The 22,444-nt window shown below is 41.4% G+C and overlaps 1 protein-coding gene across 1 annotated transcript in view; it reads right to left on the bottom strand.

The window, feature by feature from the left end:
• LOC311116729 (myelin regulatory factor-like protein) overlaps positions 1 to 22,444 on the bottom strand; it is a 35,896-nt gene that overhangs the window by 9,546 nt on the left and 3,906 nt on the right. The window contains exons 3-16 of the mRNA XM_084191770.1: positions 19,223 to 19,313; positions 18,732 to 18,793; positions 18,004 to 18,550; positions 6,684 to 6,926; positions 5,379 to 5,574; positions 5,145 to 5,221; positions 4,684 to 4,794; positions 3,979 to 4,069; positions 3,408 to 3,608; positions 3,043 to 3,261; positions 2,705 to 2,874; positions 2,110 to 2,176; positions 1,918 to 2,006; positions 28 to 99 (exon numbers count right to left, since the gene is read on the bottom strand). Coding sequence (XP_084047896.1) covers positions 28 to 99; positions 1,918 to 2,006; positions 2,110 to 2,176; positions 2,705 to 2,874; positions 3,043 to 3,261; positions 3,408 to 3,608; positions 3,979 to 4,069; positions 4,684 to 4,794; positions 5,145 to 5,221; positions 5,379 to 5,574; positions 6,684 to 6,926; positions 18,004 to 18,550; positions 18,732 to 18,793; positions 19,223 to 19,313 — 2,236 coding nt within the window. The remainder of the gene's footprint in view (positions 1 to 27; positions 100 to 1,917; positions 2,007 to 2,109; positions 2,177 to 2,704; positions 2,875 to 3,042; positions 3,262 to 3,407; positions 3,609 to 3,978; positions 4,070 to 4,683; positions 4,795 to 5,144; positions 5,222 to 5,378; positions 5,575 to 6,683; positions 6,927 to 18,003; positions 18,551 to 18,731; positions 18,794 to 19,222; positions 19,314 to 22,444) is intronic.

The raw sequence follows: 22,444 nt of genomic DNA on the forward strand, positions 1-22,444 counted from the left end.
TGAAGCCAGTTTAGTGGTGTGTCTTACGTGCTTCCAGGAAAGAGCATGCCGGCGTCGTCTCTCAGAGTCAGCATGTAGAGAGCTGTGATGGCAATAGAGCTGTGGAGGAGACATGAGGACATCATAACACTTCATAACTCATGCATAACACATTCATAAACATTACATAAGAAAACAACATAGTCAGGCCAAACCAGGGGATTTACAATGCAGGTACATAAAAAAAAATTACTTCAAGTGTCGATTTATTTTACATTTTTTTACATTTTAGTAATTTAGCAGACGCTCTTATCCAGAGTGCATACATTTTTTTCATACTGGCCCCCCGTGGGAAACGAACCCACAACCCTGGCATTGCAAGCGCCATGCTTTACCAACTGAGCTACACGGGACCTGTTTATGAAAAATAAGTTGTAAGGAATGGTAAACTTCTATATTCTAAACTCTCCAATGCTTCTATACAGTCACGTCCCTCCCTAGCTGATATGATAGTCAACGTTTCTCACGTTTAGATCTCTCTGATACAGTTATCAGAATAGATAAAGCTTTACGCTCTCAATATTATATTAGTTGAATGCATTCAGTTGAACAACTGACTAGGTATCCCCCTTTCCCTATATATTCAGGTAGAGGGAACTGCCAAAATAATGGAAACACTTGAGTAAATGAGGGATACAAAGTATATTGAAAGCAGTCGCTTCCACACAGGTGTGGTTCCTGAGTCAATTAAGCAATTAAACATCCCAGCATGCTTAGGGTTATTATTTCTATTATATTTTCATGTTTAGGGACATTATTTTGGCCATTATTTTGGCTACCATGGCTATGCCCCCATAGATGACAACGCCCCCATCCACAGGGCACGAGTGGTCACTGAATGGTTTCATGAGCATGGCAATGATGTAGACCTTATGCCGTGGCCGTCTCAGTCACCACATCTCAACCCAATTTAAACACTTGTGGGAGATTCTGGAGCGGCGCCTGAGACAGCGTTTTCCACCACCATCAACAAAACACTAAATGATGGAATGACTGGTGGAAGAATGGTTTCACATCCCTCCAATAGAGTTCCAGACACTGGTAGAGTCTATGCCAAGGTGCATGGAAGCTGTTCTGGCTCGTGGTGGCCCAACGCCCTATTAAGACACTTTATGTTTCCTTTATTTTGGCAGTTACCTGAATATTGCAGTGCTCAGTGGTGGAAAAAGTACTCAATTGTCATACTTGAGTAAAAGTAAAGATACATTAATAGAAAATGACTCAAGTAAAAGTCACCCAGTAAAATACTACTTGAGTAAAAGTCTAAAAGTATTTGGTTTTAAATATACTTAAGTATCAAAAGTAAATGTAATTGCTAAAATATACTTAGGTATTAAAAGTAAAAGTAAAAGTACAAATAATTTCAAGTTCCTTATCTTAAGCAAACCAGATGGCGCCATTTTCTTGTTTTTTTAATTTACGGAAAGCCAGGGGCTATCTCCAATGCTTAGACATCATTTACAAACGAAGCATGTGTGTTTAGTGAGTCCGCCAGATCAGAGGCAGTAGGGATGACCAGGGATGTTCTCTTGATAAGTGTGTGAATTAGAAAATGTTCCTGTCCTGCTACGCATTCAAAATGTAACAAGTATTTTTGGGTGTCAGGGAAAATGTATGGGAGTAAAAAGTACATTATTTTCTTTAGGAATGTAGTGAAGTAAAAGTAAAAGTTGTCCAAAATATAAATAGTAAAGTAATGTACAGATACCCCAAAAAACAACTTAAGTATTACTTCAAAGTATTTTTTTACTTAAGTACTTTACACCACTGGCAGTGCTTCAATATCCAAAGGTATTTTCGAACAAAGCAGCCGTACGTTTTGTTTTACTGTAAAACAAATAAGAATATCTCCTCCTCAGTTGTAACAGGCGGTCTTACCAGAAAGCCATTGTTGCTACCAGAATGATGATGATGACTTGGACGAACTTGTGTTTTAAGCAGTGGTGGTACTTCGCCTGGAACTTCGCCTTAAAGAGAATAAACAGGAATATAAATGGTGTTGGTTTGAATCAGACTTGATGTACACCTGTTGTTATACAAGTATACAGTCTTTCTGAAGTTCTACCTCACCTTGAAAGATTTGAGAGGCGTTGGCTTCTGTTGGGGTGGTGGAACACTGCTGTGTCTGTTCATTTTCCTGTGTAACACAACACAAGTATGTATATTATCAACACAGCATGTTAAATAATGACAGTTGAAAATGTGACACGTGTACTAGGAAACCAAGACAGTCGGAGCATTCCCTATCCAGTCCATTCAAGTACAAACTCAGTCTTTCCGTAAGGTGAGGCTCCTAAACTACAATAAACTGGAGATATTTTACAGTACAGGAAGCATAGAGCAGAAGCCATAGGGTCGTTACCGTTGAGCTGAGAATGTGTTGACGGCCCCATGAAAGTGACCCTGGTCATAAAGACAGAGGCACAACACATCCACAGCTCAACCACCCTCAGTACCATCCCCCCTGTCTCTTACACGCCAGAGATATGAAAACAGGCCCTGAGTACCTGACTAAACTGATTGACTGAATTTAATACAAAAGGGGTTTTTCTGTAGGGTGCCAGAGAAAATATCTCAGTATCTCCAAATATTTTGAAAACTGAAAGCGAACTTGTAGGCAATAGGCCATAGATAACAGCACCCCCTGGTGGTACGGTAATATTACTCTTTAGTGCTGCTGTTAGCAGGGTTGCTGCTGGATCGCAGGCTGCCCATGTTCTTGAGCTTGGCCGACTGTGTGTTCCACACCTCCAGCTCCTGAATCCTGTTCTCCAGGTTGTCAGTCAGCTTACACAGCTGCTTCACAGCCCCGACGTTCTCCATGAAGATCTGCTCCTGTGGGGGGAGAAATAGAATATAAAATGTTACAGTAAATTGTTCTTCAAAGTAGTTTGTTTAAAGTGGGACCATAACACTGACAAATCTCTTGACAATCCTCATACTGATTATCACACCGGATAATATGTTATCAGGCCTTCAATCTCGTGGGGAACTGACACTTACTTTGTCCACCATGAGGAAGTTGTGGATCTTCTCTCCGTCGCTGCAGGTGATGTCCCCCACCTCTTTGACAGCAGCAGGCAGCAGCTTCTTCACCTCCTGGGCTATGATGCCTGTTTCATGTATGTGATCGATCCCCATCTTTGAGGCGAACTCAGGCTTGTAGTCATACTCCACTATCCTCATCTGAGATATTCTCTTCAGCTGCTCTGTTGAATCCACCTACAGAGTTCAAATATTGTCAGTTCAGGTAAGATATCATTCCTTGGGCCGCTGTGAAGGCATTTCTATGTTCCTACTTGTTATTTTACACCAAAACCATTATATCGATAGCTATTATATAGAAGCATGCATGTGCTGCTTCATACCTCTCGTATGTTGTGTTTGGCGCGGTGGTCGGAGGGGTGCATGACCTGCCCCATGATCTTAGCGTTGCCACAGACCACCAGGGCTTCATCGGGGGTGTCTGTGTTGATGCCCACCCTCCCCTGGCACACCACCGCGTCCGGAGCCTGTCCTCGCTGCCAAAACACCTCACTGTCGTTCTCAAACTGGCCCGGATTCGACGCCTGTGGTGGAGGAACACGGAAGAGTTTCAAGTGACGGTTATGGTTGGTTCCATTTAGATCACGGTGCATTCTGGAACAAATTCTCCAATGGAAACATGGTTTAGTACATTTTATTTTACTTTTATGTTTTTTTTTTTTTTTAACCTTAATTTTAACAAGTCCCATGTTTTAGTATGCTTTAGTACTTAGTACTTTAGTCCCATGCTTTTAAATGCTTTTAGTACAGGGTTCCCCAAATGGCGGCCCGCGTACCAAATCTGGCCCCCCCGGGTGGTCTCTTTTGGCCCCCCCCGAGTTTTCTGAGCAAAAAAACAAACATCCGCTCAACAGTTGATGATCCCTGCTTTAGTACTTACGGTTCAGTACTCACCCTGACTATGATCCTCTCTGACATGTATGCTACCAGCAGGTAACTCTCTTCCCTCACTGTGGCGTACAAACCCACCACCATCAGGAAGTACCTGCTCATAACACAAGGACACATGGAACCACATGTTGAAACTTCACTTTCAATTGGGCGGCAGGTAGCGTAGTGGTTAAGAGCGTTGTGCCAGTAACCGAAAGGTCGCTGGTTCTAATCCCCGAGCCGACTAGGTGGAAAATCTGTCGATCAAATCAAATCAAATCAAATCAAATGTTATTGGTCACATGCGCCGAATACAACAGGTGCAGACATTACAGTGAAATGCTTACTTACAGCCCTTAACCAACAGTGCATTTATTTTAAACAAAAAAGTAAGAATAAAACAACAACAAAAAAAGTGTTGAGAAAAAAAGTGCCCTTGAGCAAGGCACTTAACCCTAATTGCTCATGTTAGTCGCTCTGGATAAGAGTGTCTGCTAAATGACTAAAATGTAAATGTAATGATGATATTAGTATGTAAAGTAATTTTTTTAGAGCGGGTCTGAGTAATAACATGGTAATAACATGGTAATAACATGGTAATAACATGGTAATAACATGGTAATAACATGTAATACATAATAACATGGTAATAACGTGGTAATAACATGTAATACATAATAACATGGTAATAACATGTAATAACATGGTAATAACATAGTAATAACCAACCTCTGGTCAGGGTTGGGTTTTCCCTTTTTCCTCATGTTGTTGACAGTGGTCTCACTGAAGTGCAGTCTTCCCAGAGTAACTTTAGTGATCTTGTCCCCTGGTAGACTCACTCTGAGGGATGAGACGTTATTCAAAAACGTAGGACGGGATTCAAGCCAATCGATCCCTTTTTGGCCATGCACCATATATACCTTTTAAAGGCAATGTTCCCGCATTTACAGTGAACTACGCTGCATTTGTCGGCTCAATGGGAAAATTACCTTTAAAAAGTCAAACGTGCTACTACGCGGATCTACCGCTGATCGGATGAATCTCAGCCATAGTTATCACTTTTCTGCAACCAGACCGCCTTTCTGATCACAATTGTGTCATTGTTCAGTTTGAATGACGGATTACACTCACAACATGGAACACAGCCGTCTACAGTAAATAGTATAACGAAATGAGGACAGGACACTCACTTGACTGGCAGGAATGGTTTCTTGCTGCGATCAGACTGTGACTGTTCTATGGTGACTTTGTGAGTCTGTGCCTCAAGCTGCAGAGACAGAAAAATTGTCAAAGTATAGCTAACTGCATACTAACAAAAACTATTTCTTTTAATGCCTTTGCATCATTTGAAGTAGTCTGCCGAGGTCAAAAATCTGATGTTCTAGGTAAGTTCATGTTGCATATTTGGATGGCGTTATACTAACCTTGACACCAAACACCTTGACTTGGAAGCTCTCTATTTGCGCAGGGCCGTTGGGTGTTTTGACGAACTTGGGGTCCCCGGCCATCCCTACGTGAACTGTGACCTGAAAGTGGTTCTTTTTCTGACACACAAAGGACTCGTCAGCTGCGGAGTAGTTGAAACCCTTATCGGTGTCCACATGGTAACCTGGGGAAGGTCTGTCGAGAGACAATAGAAACATATACACTGAGTGGACAAAACATTAAGAACACCTGCTCTTTCCATGACATACTGCAGACTGACCAGGTGAATCCAGGTGAAAGCTATGATCCCTTACTGATGTCACTTGTTAAATCCACTTCAAATCAGTGTAGATGAAGGGGAGGAGACAGGTTAAAGAAGTGTTTTGAGACAATTGAGACGTGGATTGTGCATGTGTCAGAGGGTGAATGGGCAAGACAAGATATTTAAGTGCCTTTGAACAGACTATGGTTGTAGGTGCCAGACTGCCAGGTGCACCGGTTTGTGTCAAGAACTGCAACGCTGCTGGGTTTTTCACGCTCGACAGTTTCCCGTGTGTATCACCACCCAACGGACATCCAGCCAATTTGACACAACTGTGGGAAGCATTGGAGTCAACATGGGCCAGCATCCCTGTGGAACACATTCGACACCTAGTAGTCCATGCCCTAACGAATTGAGGCGAAAGGGGGGTTGCAACTCAATATTAGGAAGGTGTTCTTAATGTTTTGTAAACTCAGTGTATATTTAAGCAATAATGCCCGAGTGGGTGTGGTATATGGTATATTAAGCACGGCACAACGTGGAGTGCCTGGATACAGCCCTTAGACGTGGTATATTGGCAATATACCACAAACACCAGAGATACCTTATTGCTATTATAAACTGGTTACCAACATAATTAGAGCAGTAAAAATAAATGTTTTGTCATACTCGTGGTATACGGTCTGATATACCACGGCTTTCAGCCAATCAGCATTCAGGTCTTGAACCACCCAGTTTATAATTATGATTGACCAAGTGTGATAAGAATAATATACAGTAGGAGTCAATTGTGGCCATTTAAGTCAATTGTTTAAGTTAATGAAATGGGGTTTGTTTACAATGACTCATGACTAAACCATTTTACTGTGGGCTAAGAAATGAGAAAGACATTGCTGATGAGTTATGATTTGGTCAGACATAGAAAGTGGAAAATATTTGTCCCTTAAAATAATGTAGCCTTGAGTTAGAGACTTTAAGACAGGCAGCTTAAGGCGTGAGCCTTGGGGAAGAGTTAGGGAATGTAAGGCAGAAAGACACTCACAGGACGTCATAGTTACTGTTGTAGAGCGTGCTCCAAAGGCCAGGCTGGTAGCGATCCCAGGTCAGGAGCTGATAGCCCCCCATCCCCGAGCTGCTCCCTGTGGCCCCGTCACTGTCATAGGATGGGGCGTCAACGCCTCCACCTCCACTGTCAGAACCCACTGCTAAAGGAACCGTCACAAAATGGTTCTGTACCTCAAGGGATTCTGTCCGTCTTCTCTTCTTACAGTCAGGTAATATAGGCCTGAGGAGGAGGAGGAGGAGAGAGAGAGAGGAGGAGGAGGAGGAGGAGGAGGAGGAGAAGGAAGAGGAGGAGGATGAGGAGGAGGAGGAGGAGGGAGAGGAGGAGGAGAGAGAGAGAGAGGGCACTGTTAAAACATGAATATCCCTTTGAAGTAAAACATAATTTGACTGTCATTCTCAAACTGATATGTACTGTAAGGTAGTTTAGTAGTATATGTACCTATATGTACTGTAAGGTAGTTTAGTAGTTGATGTACAGTAAGATAGTTTAGTAGTATATGTACCCATATGTACTGTAAGGTAGTTTAGTAGTATATGTACCCATATGTACTGTAAGGTAGTTTAGTAGTATACTGTATGTACCCATATGTACTGTAAGGTAGTTTAGTAGTATATGTACCCATATGTACTGTAAGGTAGTTTAGTAGTATATGTACCCATATGTACTGTAAGGTAGTTTAGTAGTATACTGTATGTACCCATATGTACTGTAAGGTAGTTTAGTAGTATACTGTATGTACCCATATGTACTGTAAGGTAGTTTAATAGTATATGTACCCATATGTACTGTAAGGTAGTTTAGTAGTATATGTACCCATATGTACTGTAAGGTAGTTTAGTAGTATACTGTATGTACCCATATGTACTGTAAGGTAGTTTAGTAGTATATGTACCCATACAGTGGGGAAAAAAGTATTTAGTCAGCCACCAACTGTGCAAGTTCTCCCACTTAAAAAGATGAGAGAGGCCTGTAATTTTCATCATAGGTACACGTCAACTATGACAGACAAATTGAGAAAAATAAATCCAGAAAATCACATTGTAGGATTTTTTATGAATTTATTTGCAAATTATGGTGGAAAATAAGTATTTGGTCACCTACAAACAAGCAAGATTTCTGGCACTCACAGACCTGTAACTTCTTCTTTAAGAGGCTCCTCTGTCCTCCACTCGTTACCTGTATTAATGGCACCTGTTTGAACTTGTTATCAGTATAAAAGACACCTGTCCACAACCTCAAACAGTCACACTCCAAACTCCACTATGGCCAAGACCAAAGAGCTGTCAAAGGACACCAGAAACAAAATTGTAGACCTCCACCAGGCTGGGAAGACTGAATCTGCAATAGGTAAGCAGCTTGGTTTGAAGAAATCAACTGTGGGAGCAATTATTAGGAAATGGAAGACATACAAGACCACTGATAATCTCCCTCGATCTGGGGCTCCACGCAAGATCTCACCCCGTGGGGTCAAAATGATCACAAGAACGGTGAGCAAAAATCCCAGAACCACACGGGGGGACCTAGTGAATGACCTGCAGAGAGCTGGGACCAAAGTAACAAAGCCTACCATCAGTAACACACTACGCCGCCAGGGACTCAAATCCTGCAGTGCCAGACGTGTCCCCCTGCTTAAGCCAGTACATGTCCAGGCCCGTCTGAAGTTTGCTAGAGTGCATTTGGATGATCCAGAAGAGGATTGGGAGAATGTCATATGGTCAGATGAAACCAACATAGAACATTTTGGTAAAAACTCAACTCGTCGTGTTTGGAGGACAAAGAATGCTGAGTTGCATCCAAAGAACACCATACCTACTGTGAAGCATGGGGGTGGAAACATCATGCTTTGGGGCTGTTTTTCTGCAAAGGGACCAGGACGACTGATCCGTGTAAAGGAAAGAATGAATGGGGCCATGTATCGTGAGATTTTGAGTGAAAACCTCCTTCCATCAGCAAGGGCATTGAAGATGAAACGTGGCTGGGTCTTTCAGCATGACAATGATCCCAAACACACCGCCCGGGCAATGAAGGAGTGGCTTCGTAAGAAGCATTTCAAGGTCCTGGAGTGGCCTAGCCAGTCTCCAGATCTCAACCCCATAGAAAATCTTTGGAGGGAGTTGAAAGTCCGTGTTGCCCAGCGACAGCCCCAAAACATCACTGCTCTAGAGGAGATCTGCATGGAGGAATGGGCCAAAATACCAGCAACAATGTGTGAAAACCTTGTGAAGACTTACAGAAAACGTTTGACCTGTGTCATTGCCAACAAAGGGTATATAACAAAGTATTGAGAAACTTTTGTTATTGACCAAATACTTATTTTCCACCATAATTTGCAAATAAATTCATAAAAAATCCTACAATGTGATTTTCTGGAATTTCATTTTGTCTGTCATAGTTGACGTGTACCTATGATGAAAATTACAGGCCTCTCTCATCTTTTTAAGTGGGAGAACTTGCACAATTGGTGGCTGACTAAATACTTTTTTCCCCACTGTATGTACTGTAAGGTAGTTTAGTAGTAGATGTACCCATATGTACTGTAAGGTAGTTTAGTAGTATATGTACCCATATGTACTGTAAGGTAGTTTAGTAGTATATGTACCCATATGTACTGTAAGGTAGTTTAGTAGTATATGTACCCATATGTACTGTAAGGTGGTTTAGTAGTATATGTACCCATATGTACTGTAAGGTAGTTTAGTAGTATATGTACCCATATGTACTGTAAGGTAGTTTAGTAGTATATGTACCCATATGTACTGTAAGGTAGTTTAGTAGTTTATGTACCCATATGTACTGTAAGGTAGTTTAGTAGTATATGTACCCATATGTACTGTAAGGTAGTTTAGTAGTATATGTACCCATATGTACTGTAGGGTAGTTTAGTAGTTTATGTACCCATATGTACTGTAAGGTAGTTTAGTAGTATATGTACCCATATGTACTGTAAGTAGTTTAGTAGTATATGTACCCATATGTACTGTAAGGTAGTTTAGTAGTATATGTACCCATATGTACTGTAAGGTAGTTTAGTAGTTTATGTACCCATATGTACTGTAAGGTAGTTTAGTAGTATATGTACCCATATGTACTGTAAGGTAGTTTAGTAGTATATGTACCCATATGTACTGTAATGTAGTTTAGTAGTACATGTACCCATATGTACTGTAAGGTAGTATAGTAGTATATGTACCCATATGTACTGTAAGGTAGTTTAGTAGTATATGTACCCATATGTACTGTAAGGTAGTATAGTAGTATATGTACCCATATGTACTGTAAGGTAGTATAGTAGTATATGTACCCATATGTACTGTAATGTAATTTAGTAGTATATGTACCCATATGTACTGTAATGTAGTTTAGTAGTATATGTACCCATATGTACTGTAAGGTAGTTTAGTAGTATATGTACCCATATGTACTGTAAGGTAGTTTAGTAGTATATGTACCCATATGTACTGTAAGGTAGTTTAGTAGTATATGTACCCATATGTACTGTAAGGTAGTTTAGTAGTATATGTACCCATATGTACTGTAAGGTAGTTTAGTAGTATATGTACCCATATGTACTGTAAGGTAGTTTAGTAGTATATGTACCCATATGTACTGTAAGGTAGTTTAGTAGTATATGTACCCATATGTACTGTAAGGTAGTATAGTAGTATATGTACCCATATGTACTGTAAGGTAGTTTAGTAGTATATGTACCCATATGTACTGTAAGGTAGTTTAGTAGTATATGTACCCATATGTACTGTAAGGTAGTTTAGTAGTATATGTACCCATATGTACTGTAAGGTAGTTTAGTAGTATATGTACCCATATGTACTGTAAGGTAGTTTAGTGGTATATGTACCCATATGTACTGTAAGGTAGTTTAGTAGTATATGTACCCATATGTACTGTAATGTAGTATAGTAGTATATGTACCCATATGTACTGTAATGTAGTTTAGTAGTATATGTACTGTAAGGTAGTATAGTAGTATATGTACCCATATGTACTGTAAGGTAGTTTAGTAGTATATGTACCCATATGTACTGTAAGGTAGTTTAGTAGTATATGTACCCATATGTACTGTAAGGTAGTTTAGTAGTATATGTACCCATATGTACTGTAAGGTAGTTTAGAAGTATATGTACCCATATGTACTGTAAGGTAATTTAGTAGTATATGTACCCATATGTACTGTAAGGTAGTTTAGTAGTATATGTACCCATATGTACTGTAAGGTAGTTTAGTAGTATATGTACCCATATGTACTGTAAGGTAGTTTAGTAGTATATGTACCCATATGTACTGTAAGGTAGTTTAGTAGTATATGTACCCATATGTACTGTAAGGTAGTTTAGTAGTATATGTACCCATATGTACTGTAAGGTAGTTTAGTGGTATATGTACCCATATGTACTGTAAGGTAGTTTAGTAGTATATGTACCCATATGTACTGTAAGGTAGTATAGTAGTATATGTACCCATATGTACTGTAATGTAGTTTAGTAGTATATGTACTGTAAGGTAGTATAGTAGTATATGTACCCATATGTACTGTAATGTAGTTTAGTAGTATATGTACCCATATGTACTGTAAGGTAGTTTAGTAGTATATGTACCCATATGTACTGTAAGGTAGTTTAGTAGTATATGTACCCATATGTACTGTAAGGTAGTTTAGTAGTATATGTACCCATATGTACTGTAAGGTAGTTTAGTAGTATATGTACCCATATGTACTGTAAGGTAGTTTAGTAGTATATGTACCCATATGTACTGTAAGGTAGTATAGTAGTATATGTACCCATATGTACTGTAAGGTAGTTTAGTAGTATATGTACCCATATGTACTGTAAGGTAGTATAGTAGTATATGTACCCATATGTACTGTAATGTAGTTTAGTAGTATATGTACTGTAAGGTAGTATAGTAGTATATGTACCCATATGTACTGTAATGTAGTTTAGTAGTATATGTACCCATATGTACTGTAAGGTAGTTTAGTAGTATATGTACCCATATGTACTGTAAGGTAGTTTAGTAGTATATGTACCCATATGTACTGTAAGGTAGTTTAGTAGTATATGTACCCATATGTACTGTAAGGTAGTTTAGTAGTATATGTACCCATATGTACTGTAAGGTAGTATAGTAGTATATGTACCCATATGTACTGTAAGGTAGTTTAGTAGTATATGTACCCATATGTACTGTAAGGTAGTATAGTAGTATATGTACCCATATGTACTGTAATGTAGTATAGTAGTATATGTACCCATATGTACTGTAATGTAGTATAGTAGTATATGTACCCATATGTACTGTAATGTAATTTAGTAGTATATGTACCCATATGTACTGTAATGTAGTTTAGTAGTATATGTACTGTAAGGTAGTATAGTAGTATATGTACCCATATGTACTGTAAGGTAGTTTAGTAGTATATGTACCCATATGTACTGTAAGGTAGTTTAGTAGTATATGTACCCATATGTACTGTAAGGTAGTATAGTAGTATATGTACCCATATGTACTGTAAGGTAGTTTAGTAGTATATGTACCCATATGTACTGTAAGGTAGTATAGTAGTATATGTACCCATATGTACTGTAATGTAGTATAGTAGTATATGTACCCATATGTACTGTAATGTAGTATAGTAGTATATGTACCCATATGTACTGTAATGTAATTTAGTAGTATATGTACCCATATGTACTGTAATGTAGTTTAGTAGTATATGTACCCATATGTACTGTAAGGTAGTATAGTAGTATATGTACCCATATGTACTGTAAGGTAGTTTAGTAGTATATGTACCCATATGTACTGTAAGGTAGTTTAGTAGTATATGTACCCATATGTACTGTAAGGTAGTTTAGTAGTATATGTACCCATATGTACTGTAAGGTAGTATAGTAGTATATGTACCCATATGTACTGTAAGGTAGTTTAGTAGTATATGTACCCATATGTACTGTAAGGTAGTTTAGTAGTATATGTACCCATATGTACTGTAAGGTAGTTTAGTAGTATATGTACCCATATGTACTGTAAGGTAGTTTAGTAGTATATGTACCCATATGTACTGTAATGTAGTTTAGTAGTATATGTACCCATATGTACTGTAAGGTAGTTTAGTAGTATATGTACCCATATGTACTGTAAGGTAGTATAGTAGTATATGTACCCATATGTACTGTAAGGTGGTTTAGTAGTATATGTACCCATATGTACTGTAAGGTAGTTTAGTAGTATATGTACCCATATGTACTGTAAGGTAGTTTAGTAGTATATGTACCCATATGTACTGTAAGGTAGTTTAGTGGTATATGTACCCACATGTACTGTAAGGTAGTTTAGTGGTATATGTACCCATATGTACTGTAAGGTAGTTTAGTAGTATATGTACCCATATGTACTGTAAGGTAGTATAGTAGTATATGTACCCATATGTACTGTAAGGTAGTTTAGTAGTATATGTACCCATATGTACTGTAAGGTAGTATAGTAGTATATGTACCCATATGTACTGTAATGTAGTTTAGTAGTATATGTACTGTAAGGTAGTATAGTAGTATATGTATCCATATGTACTGTAAGGTAGTTTAGTAGTATATGTACCCATATGTACTGTAAGGTAGTTTAGTAGTATATGTACCCATATGTACGGTAAGGTAGTTTAGTAGTATATGTACCCATATGTACTGTAAGGTAGTTTAGTAGTATATGTACCCATATGTACTGTAAGGTAGTTTAGTAGTATATGTACCCATATGTACTGTAAGGTAGTTTAGTAGTATATGTAGAAGTCACAGAACAGAGCTCCGGGCAGCGGAGCGGAAATGGAAGAAAACTAAACTCCCTGCCGACCTGGCATCTTTTCACTCCCTCCTCTCTACATTTTCTTCATCTGTTTCTGCTGCTAAGGCCACCTTCTACCACTCTAAATTCCAAGCATCTGCCTCTAACCCTAGGAAGCTCTTTGCCACATTTTCCTCCCTCCTGAATCCTCCCCCCCCCCCCCCCCCCTCCTCTCTCTCTGTGGATGACTTCGTCAACCACTTTGAAAAGAAGGTTGACGACATCCGATCCTCGTTTGTTAAGTCTAATGACACTGCTGGTCCTGCTCACACTGCCCTACCCTATGCTTTGACTTCTTTCTCCCCTCTCTCTCCAGATAAAATCCTGCGACTTGTGACTGCAGGCCGCCCAACAACCTGCCCGCTTGACCCCATCCCCTCCTCCCTTCTCCAGACCATCTCCGGTGACCTTCTCCCCTACCTCACCTCGCTGATCAACTCATCCTTGACCGCTGGCCATGTCCCTTCCGTCTTCAAGAGAGCGAGAGTTGCTCCCCTTCTCAAAAAACCAACACTCGACCCCACTGATGTCAACAACTACAGACCAGTATCCCTTCTTTCTTTTCTTTCCAAAACTATTGAGCGTGCCGTCTTTAGCCAACTCTCTTGCTATCTCTCTCAGAATGACCTTCTTGATCCAAACCAATCAGGTTTCAGGACTGGTCATTCAACTGAGACTGCTCTTCTCTGTGTCACGGAGACTCTCCGCACTGCTAAAGCTAACTCTCTCTCCTCTGCTCTTGTCCTTCTAGACCTGTCTGCTGCCTTTGATACTGTGAACCATCAGATCCTCCTCTCCACCCTCTCCGAGCTGGGCATCTCCGGCGCGGCTCACTCCTGGATTGCGTCCTACCTGACCGGTCGCTCCTACCAAGTGGCGTGGCGAGAAGCTGTCTCCGCACCACGTGCTCTCACCACTGGTGTCCCCCAGGGCTCAGTTCTAGGCCCTCTCCTTTTCTCCCTATACACCAAGTCACTTGGCCCTGTCATATCCTCACATGGCCTTTCCTATCATTGCTACGCTGACGATACACAACTAATCTTCTCCTTTCCCCCTTCTGATAACCAGGTGGCGAATCGCATCTCTGCATGTCTGGCAGACATATCAGTATGGATGACGGATCACCACCTCAAGCTGAACCCTGGCAAGACGGAGCTGCTCTTCCTCCCGGGGAAGGACTGCCCGTTCCGTGATCTCGCCATCACGGTTGACAACTCCGCTGTGTCCTCCTCCCAGAGTGCGAAGAGCCTAGGCGTGACCCTGGACAACACCCTGTCGTTCTCCGCCAACATCAAGGCGGTGACCCGCTCCTGCAGGTTCATGCTCTACAACATTCGGAGAGTACGACCCTGCCTTACACAGGAAGCGGCACAGGTCCTAATCCAGGCACTTGTCATCTCCCGTCTGGACTACTGCAACTCGCTGTTGGCTGGCCTCCCTGCCTGTGCCATTAAACCCCTACAACTCATCCAGAATGCCGCAGCCCGTCTGGTGTTCAACCTTCCCAAGTTCTCTCACGTCACCCCCCTCCTCCGCACACTCCACTGGCTTCCAGTTGAAGCTCGCATCCGCTACAAGACCATGGTGCTTGCCTATGGAGCAGTGAGGGGAACGGCACCTCTGTACCTTCAGGCTCTGATCAGTCCCTACACCCAAACGAGGGCATTGCGTTCATCCACCTCTGGCCTGCTGGCTCCCCTTCCTCTGCGGAAGCATAGCTCCCGCTCAGCCCAGTCAAAACTGTTCGCTGCTCTGGCACCCCAATGGTGGAACAAGCTCCCTCACGACGCCAGGACAGCGGAGTCACTCACCACCTTCCGGAGACATTTGAAACCCCACCTCTTTAAGGAATACCTGGGATAGGATAAAGTAATCCTTCTAACCCCCCCCCCCAAATTGTAAAGTGGTTATCCCACTGGCTATAGGGTGAACGCACCAATTTGTGAGTCGCTCTGGCTAAGAGCGTCTGCTAAATGACGTTAATGTGCCCTTGAGCAAGGCACTTAACCCTAATTGCTCCTGTAAGTCGCTCTGGATAAGAGCGTCTGCTAAATGACTAAAATGTAAATGTAAATATGTACTGTAAGGTAGTTTAGTAGTATATGTACCCATATGTACTGTAAGGTAGTTTAGTAGTATATGTACCCATATGTACTGTAAGGTAGTATAGTAGTATATGTACCCATATGTACTGTAAGGTAATTTAGTAGTATATGTACCCATATGTACTGGAAGGTAGTTTGGTGGTATATGTACCCATATGTACTGTAAGGTAGTTTGGTGGTATATGTACCCATATGTACTGTAAGGTAGTTTAGTAGTATATGTACCCATATGTACTGTAAGGTAGTTTAGTAGTATATGTACCCATATGTACTGTAAGGTAGTTTAGTAGTATATGTACCCATATGTACTGTAAGGTAGTTTAGTAGTATATGTACCCATATGTACTGTAAGGTAGTTTAGTAGTATATGTACCCATATGTACTGTAAGGTAGTTTAGTAGTATATGTACCCATATGTACTGTAAGGTAGTATAGTAGTATATGTACCCATATGTACTGTAAGGTAGTTTAGTAGTATATGTACCCATATGTACTGTAAGGTAGTTTAGTAGTATATGTACCCATATGTACTGTAAGGTAGTTTAGTAGTATATGTACCCATATGTACTGTAAGGTAGTTTAGTAGTATATGTACCCATATGTACTGTAAGGTAGTTTAGTAGTGTATGTACCCATATGTACTGTAAGGTAGTTTAGTAGTATATGTACCCATATGTACTGTAAGGTAGTATAGTAGTATATGTACCCATATGTACTGTAAGGTAGTTTAGTAGTATATGTACCCATATGTACTGTAAGGTAGTTTAGTAGTATATGTACCCATATGTACTGTAAGGTAGTTTAGTAGTATATGTACCCATATGTACCGTAAGGTAGTTTAGTAGTATATGTACCCATATGTACTGTAAGGTAGTTTAGTAGTATATGTACCCATATGTACCGTAAGGTAGTTTAGTAGTATATGTACCCATATGTACTGTAAGGTAGTTTAGTAGTATATGTACCCATATGTACTGTAAGGTAGTTTAGTAGTATATGTACCCATATGTACTGTAAGGTAGTATATGTACCCATATGTACTGTAAGGTAGTATATGTACCCATATGTACTGTAAGGTAGTATATGTACCCATATGTACTGTAAGGTAGTATATGTACCCATATGTACTGTAAGGTAGTATATGTACCCATATGTACTGTAAGGTAGTATATGTACCCATATGTACTGTAAGGTAGTTTAGTAGTATATGTACCCATATGTACTGTAAGGTAGTATATGTACCCACATGTACTGTAAGGTAGTATATGTACCCATATGTACTGTAAGGTAGTATATGTACCAATATGTACTGTAAGGTAGTATATGTACCCATATGTACTGTAAGGTAGTTTAGTAATATATGTACCCATATGTACTGTAAGGTAGTATATGTACCCATATGTACTGTAAGGTAGTATATGTACCCATATGTACTGTAAGGTAGTATATGTACCCATATGTACTGTAAGGTAGTATATGTACCCATATGTACTGTAAGGTAGTATATGTACCCATATGTACTGTAAGGTAGTATATGTACCCATATGTACTGTAAGGTAGTTTAGTATTATATGTACCCATATGTACTGTAAGGTAGTATATGTACCCACATGTACTGTAAGGTAGTATATGTACCCATATGTACTGTAAGGTAGTATATGTACCCATATGTACTGTAAGGTAGTATATGTACCCATATGTACTGTAAGGTAGTTTAGTAATATATGTACCCATATGTACTGTAAGGTAGTATATGTACCCATATGTACTGTAAGGTAGTATATGTACCCATATGTACTGTAAGGTAGTATATGTACCCATATGTACTGTAAGGTAGTATATGTACCCATATGTACTGTAAGGTAGTTTAGTAGTATATGTACCCATATGTACTGTAAGGTAGTTTAGTAGTATATGTACCCATATGTACTGTAAGGTAGTATATGTACCCATATGTACTGTAAGGTAGTATATGTACCCATATGTACTGTAAGGTAGTATATGTACCCATATGTACTGTAAGGTAGTATATGTACCCATATGTACTGTAAGGTAGTTTAGTAGTATATGTACCCATATGTACTGTAAGGTAGTTTAGTAGTATATGTACCCATATGTACTGTAAGGTAGTTTAGTAGTATATGTACCCATATGTACTGTAAGGTAGTTTAGTAGTATATGTACCCATATGTACTGTAAGGTAGTTTAGTAGTATATGTACCCATATGTACTGTAAGGTAGTTTAGTAGTATATGTACCCATATGTACTGTAAGGTAGTTTAGTAGTATATGTACCCATATGTACTGTAAGATAGTTAGGTAGCAGTCCTCACCCTGTGTGTTGACCAGCTGAGGGAGGCAGGTATGGATATCCTGGTTCTGAAGGGCATCCAGACCCAGGTAGTAGACAGGATGGGGCTGAGGGTAGTCCTATGCCCGGGGCTAGGTGTGGGGCTTGACCTGGAGGTAGTACTGGGACCAGGGCTAGGTGTGGGGCTTGACCTGGAGGTAGTACTGGGACCGGGGGTGCGTTGGCCCTGGGGTAGCTGTCTGCCAGACCCTGGCGTGGAGGAGGCTGATGCTGCTGGAGAGCCTTGTGGTGGACGGGGGGTGTGAGGGGAGTGTTAGCCTGTATATAGCTCTCCCCTGGGCTCAGGTAGTGGGGGTGGTGGAGGGGGGGGTCATGGGGCAGCGGGCCTGGACACATGCCTGTCTTGGTGTACGAGTTAGTCAGCCCCTGGTGGTACGGCAGGCTTGGGTGTGGTGGGGGTTGTGGTGATGGCTCTTTATATCGACACGATGAGGCTGGAGGACGCGTCACTGGCTGGAAGACTTCCTGGTTCACGCGGTCGTTGGACCAATGGGAGCCGTAGCGCACCTCTAGGGGAGGAACAAGGCAAAGGCAGTCAAAATCATTAATTTTATCGGAGCATTTGATTATTATCATTTGGTTATACTGTGTGTAACACTTGCCATTAAAACAGATTCTATCAACCATTGTTGATCAAGTATTGCCGATAAAGGAAGAGGTTAAAGAGGTTTCATTGTCACAGGGGCTCACCTGGTATTTGTGGAGGTGAGCACGGTTCTGAACCAGAATCTGGTGGGGACTCTGGCAACATGCTGGGAAGACAAAGTCACAGTAAGACACGGCCCTCCAAAGCCAAGGTTTCTACAACTGGCCTTTGCCAGTTTCTCTCTGCTTACCTGACTTGTCATTGTCTTGACTAGCCAACAACAAAGCCTACAGCTATAGCTGTTGTTGAATGGACTGCAGTTGGTGCCATGGTGGAGAGCTACAGTATAGGCCAGGAACAAAAGGCTGCAGAACCAGTAGCTCTCCAGGAGGAGGGTTGGCCACCCCTGCTCTAGGATTGTGTCGTTGTGTTGTAAAGACTGTTATGTGTGTAGATCCCTTCCATTTAACATGGCTGCTGTGTTTATGGGTGGACATGGAGTAAGAATATGGATGCTTGCCGGGTATTAGATGTTACTGGAAACAGATTTCCCCTCAGGTACAATAAAGTCACTAAAGTAAAGATGGATGCTTACGATGTTGGGTCCATGTGGTTGCTGAGGTACTGCTCCAGTATGCTGGTGTCCACCACCGCACTCTCCAGGACCCCACTCATATCCTGGCATCCTGGAAACACATTCTGGTTTAGTCTCTCTCTTGATCTCTCTCTCTCTCTCTCTCTATCTCTCTCTAGATCTCGCTCTCTCTCTCTCTCTCTCTATCTAGATCTCTCTCTCTCTCTCTCTAGATCTCTCTCTCTCTCTCTCTCTCTCTCTCTCTCAATTCAATTCAATTTAAGGGCTTTATTGGCATGGGAAACATATGTTAAAAGTAAAATAAACAATAAATATTAACAGTAAACATTACACTCAGAAGTTTCAAAAGAATAAAGACATTTCAAATGTCATATTATGTCTATATACAGTGTTGTAACAATGTGCAAATAGTTAAACTACAAATGGGAAAATAAATAAACATAAATATGGGTTGTATTTACAATGGTGTTTGTTCTTCACTGGTTGCCCTTTTCTTGTGGCAACAGGTCACAATATTACATTTGGCAGGAGGTTAGGAAGTGCAGCTCAGTTTCCACCTCATTTTGTGGGCAGTGTGCACATAGCCTGTCTTCTCTTGAGAGCCAGGTCTGCCTACGGTGGCCTTTCTCAATAGCAAGGCTATGCTCACTGAGTCTGTACATAGTCAAAGCTTTCCTTAAGTTTGGGTCAGTCACAGTGGTCAGGTATTCTGCCACTGTGTGCAATTCGTCCATGAAGGCCTGATTCACACAGTCCCCTCTGAACAGTTGATGTTGAGATGTGTCTGTCACTTGAACTCTGTAAAGCATTTATTTGGGCTGCAATTTCTGAGGCTGGTAATCGTAATGAACTTATCCTCTGCAGCAGAGGTAACTCTGGGTCTTCCATTCCTGTGGCAGTCCTCATGAGAGCCAGTTTCATCATAGCGCTTGATGGTTTTTGCAACTGCACTTGAAGAAACTTTCAGTTCTTGAAATATTCCATATTGACTGACCTTCATGTCAAGTAATGATGGACTGTCGTTTCTCTTTGCTTATTTGAGCTGTTCTTGCCATAATATGGACTTAGTCTTTTACCAAATAGGGCTCTCTTCTGTATACCCCCCCTACCTTGTCACAACCCAACTGATTGGCTCAAAGACATTAAGAAGGAAAGAAATTCCACAAATTAACTTTTAAGAAGGCACACCTGTTAATTGAAATGCATTCCAGGTGACTACCTCATGAAGCTGGTTGAGAGAATGCCAAGAGTGTGCAAAGCTGTCATCAAGGCACAGGGTGGCTATTTGAAGAATCTCAAATATAAAATATATTTTGATTTGTTTAACACTTTTTTGGTTACTACATGATTCCATATGTGTTATTCCATAGTTTTGATGTCTTCACTATTATTCTACAATGTAAAAAATAGTACAAATAAAGAAAAACCCTTGAATGAGTAGGTGTGTCCAAACTTTTGACTGGTAGTGTACATGCATACATATGGTACTGGGTGAGCTCTGCTTCCAACACATCAGTGTAATGACTAGGACAGCTCAAATATTATGGACCAGACCTGGGTCAAATACATACGTAGCACGTACCCAAGATAAATGCAAGGCGACATTTTCCTGTCACAAACACTCACGCAACAAATAAAGACCTGAACTTTAAAAAAACGTTTTCTAGGTTCTTTAAGGAATGTCCTGCTAGCTTGTCCCTGTGTTTGGCCTTGATCTAATTACTGTGTGACTCTGATAGTGGGACGGGTGGCCTTGAGCTGCCGACGACGTCAGAGCTCTGCTGCAGCTGTGTAGATAAGGGCTGGGAAGTGTCTCTGGTCTGCTAACTCTATGAGCAGATTTCAATTGTCTAAAGCATCTTATCTGACCTCGTGTCCTGTCCATCTTTAGCCTACAAATGTGAAATAACTGTCCCCTTTGAACTTTAACCCCAGATATGGAAGGTGTGAGTAGGGAAGAGGACCAATCTTTCTCAGAACTATCAACACAGAACTGGGATCTTTTATTTCAGCTCATGAAACATGGGACCAACACTTTACATGTTGCGTTTATATTTGTGTTCAGTATACATCGTCAGTCACAGGCTTCATTAGGAAATGTGTTGATGATGTTGTACCCACAATAACAATCCGGATATACCCCAACCAAAAACCCTGGATGAACGGAGATATCCGTACAATGCAGAGAGCCCGTGCATCAGCATTCAATGTCAGCAGAACGAACCCCGATGACTCGGTGGCGTGCGACGTGTACAAGGCTAGCAGGTACGAGCTCCACACATCCATTAGGGACGCTTAAAGACAATACAGACTAACTTGAATTGATATTCGACAACTCAGACTCGCGTCGCATGTGGCAAGGACTACAGACTATCACAGACTACAAAGGCAAATCCAGCTGTGCGGTGCCCACCGAAGCCTCCCTCCCAGACCAGCTTAACAGATTCTATGCTCTCTTTGAGGCAGACAATACCGAGCCATCCAGGAAGACTCTCGCTGCTCCAAACGACCAGGTGGTTTCACAGGATGACGTGAGGAAAACTCTCAAAAGAGTGAATACTCCCTGGCGGCGTCTTCAGGGTGTGTGCTGCCCAGCTGGCGTGCGTCTTCTCTGACATCTTCAACCTGTCCCTGTCCCAGACTGTAGTCCCCACCTGCTTTAAGGGGACAACCATCGTTCAAGTACCCAATAAAAACAAGGTGACATGCCCAAATGACTATCGCCCCCGTCGCGCTAACCTCAGTCATCAAGAAGTGCTTGGAGAGGCAGGTCATATCCCACATCAAGGCCAGCATACCAGGCACACTGGACCCACTCGCATCTGGACAAGAGGAACACCTATATGAGAATGCTGTTCATTGACTACAGTTCAGCATTCAACACTATTGTTCCCTCCAAGCTCGACACCAAGCTCAGAGCCCTGGGTCTGGACACCAGGATCCTGTTGCAGAGGGTGGACTTCCTGACGGGCAGACCACAGGCTGTGAGGATTGGCAACAACACGTCCTCCACACTGACTCTTAACACAGGCCCCCCCCCCCAGGGGTGTGTCCTCAGTCCTCTGCTGTACTCCCTGTCCACCCACGACCGCGTGGCTAAGCACGACACCAACTACATCATCAAGTTTGCTGACGACACCACGGTTGTAGGCCTGGTAACCAACAACGACGAGTCAGCCTATAGGGAGGAGGTAAGTGAACTGGCATTGTGGTGTCATGACA

The sequence above is a fragment of the Coregonus lavaretus genome (assembly GCF_964263955.1).
Source record: "Coregonus lavaretus genome assembly, contig: HAP1_SCAFFOLD_3729, whole genome shotgun sequence".
Taxonomy (NCBI): Eukaryota; Metazoa; Chordata; class Actinopteri; order Salmoniformes; family Salmonidae; genus Coregonus; species Coregonus lavaretus.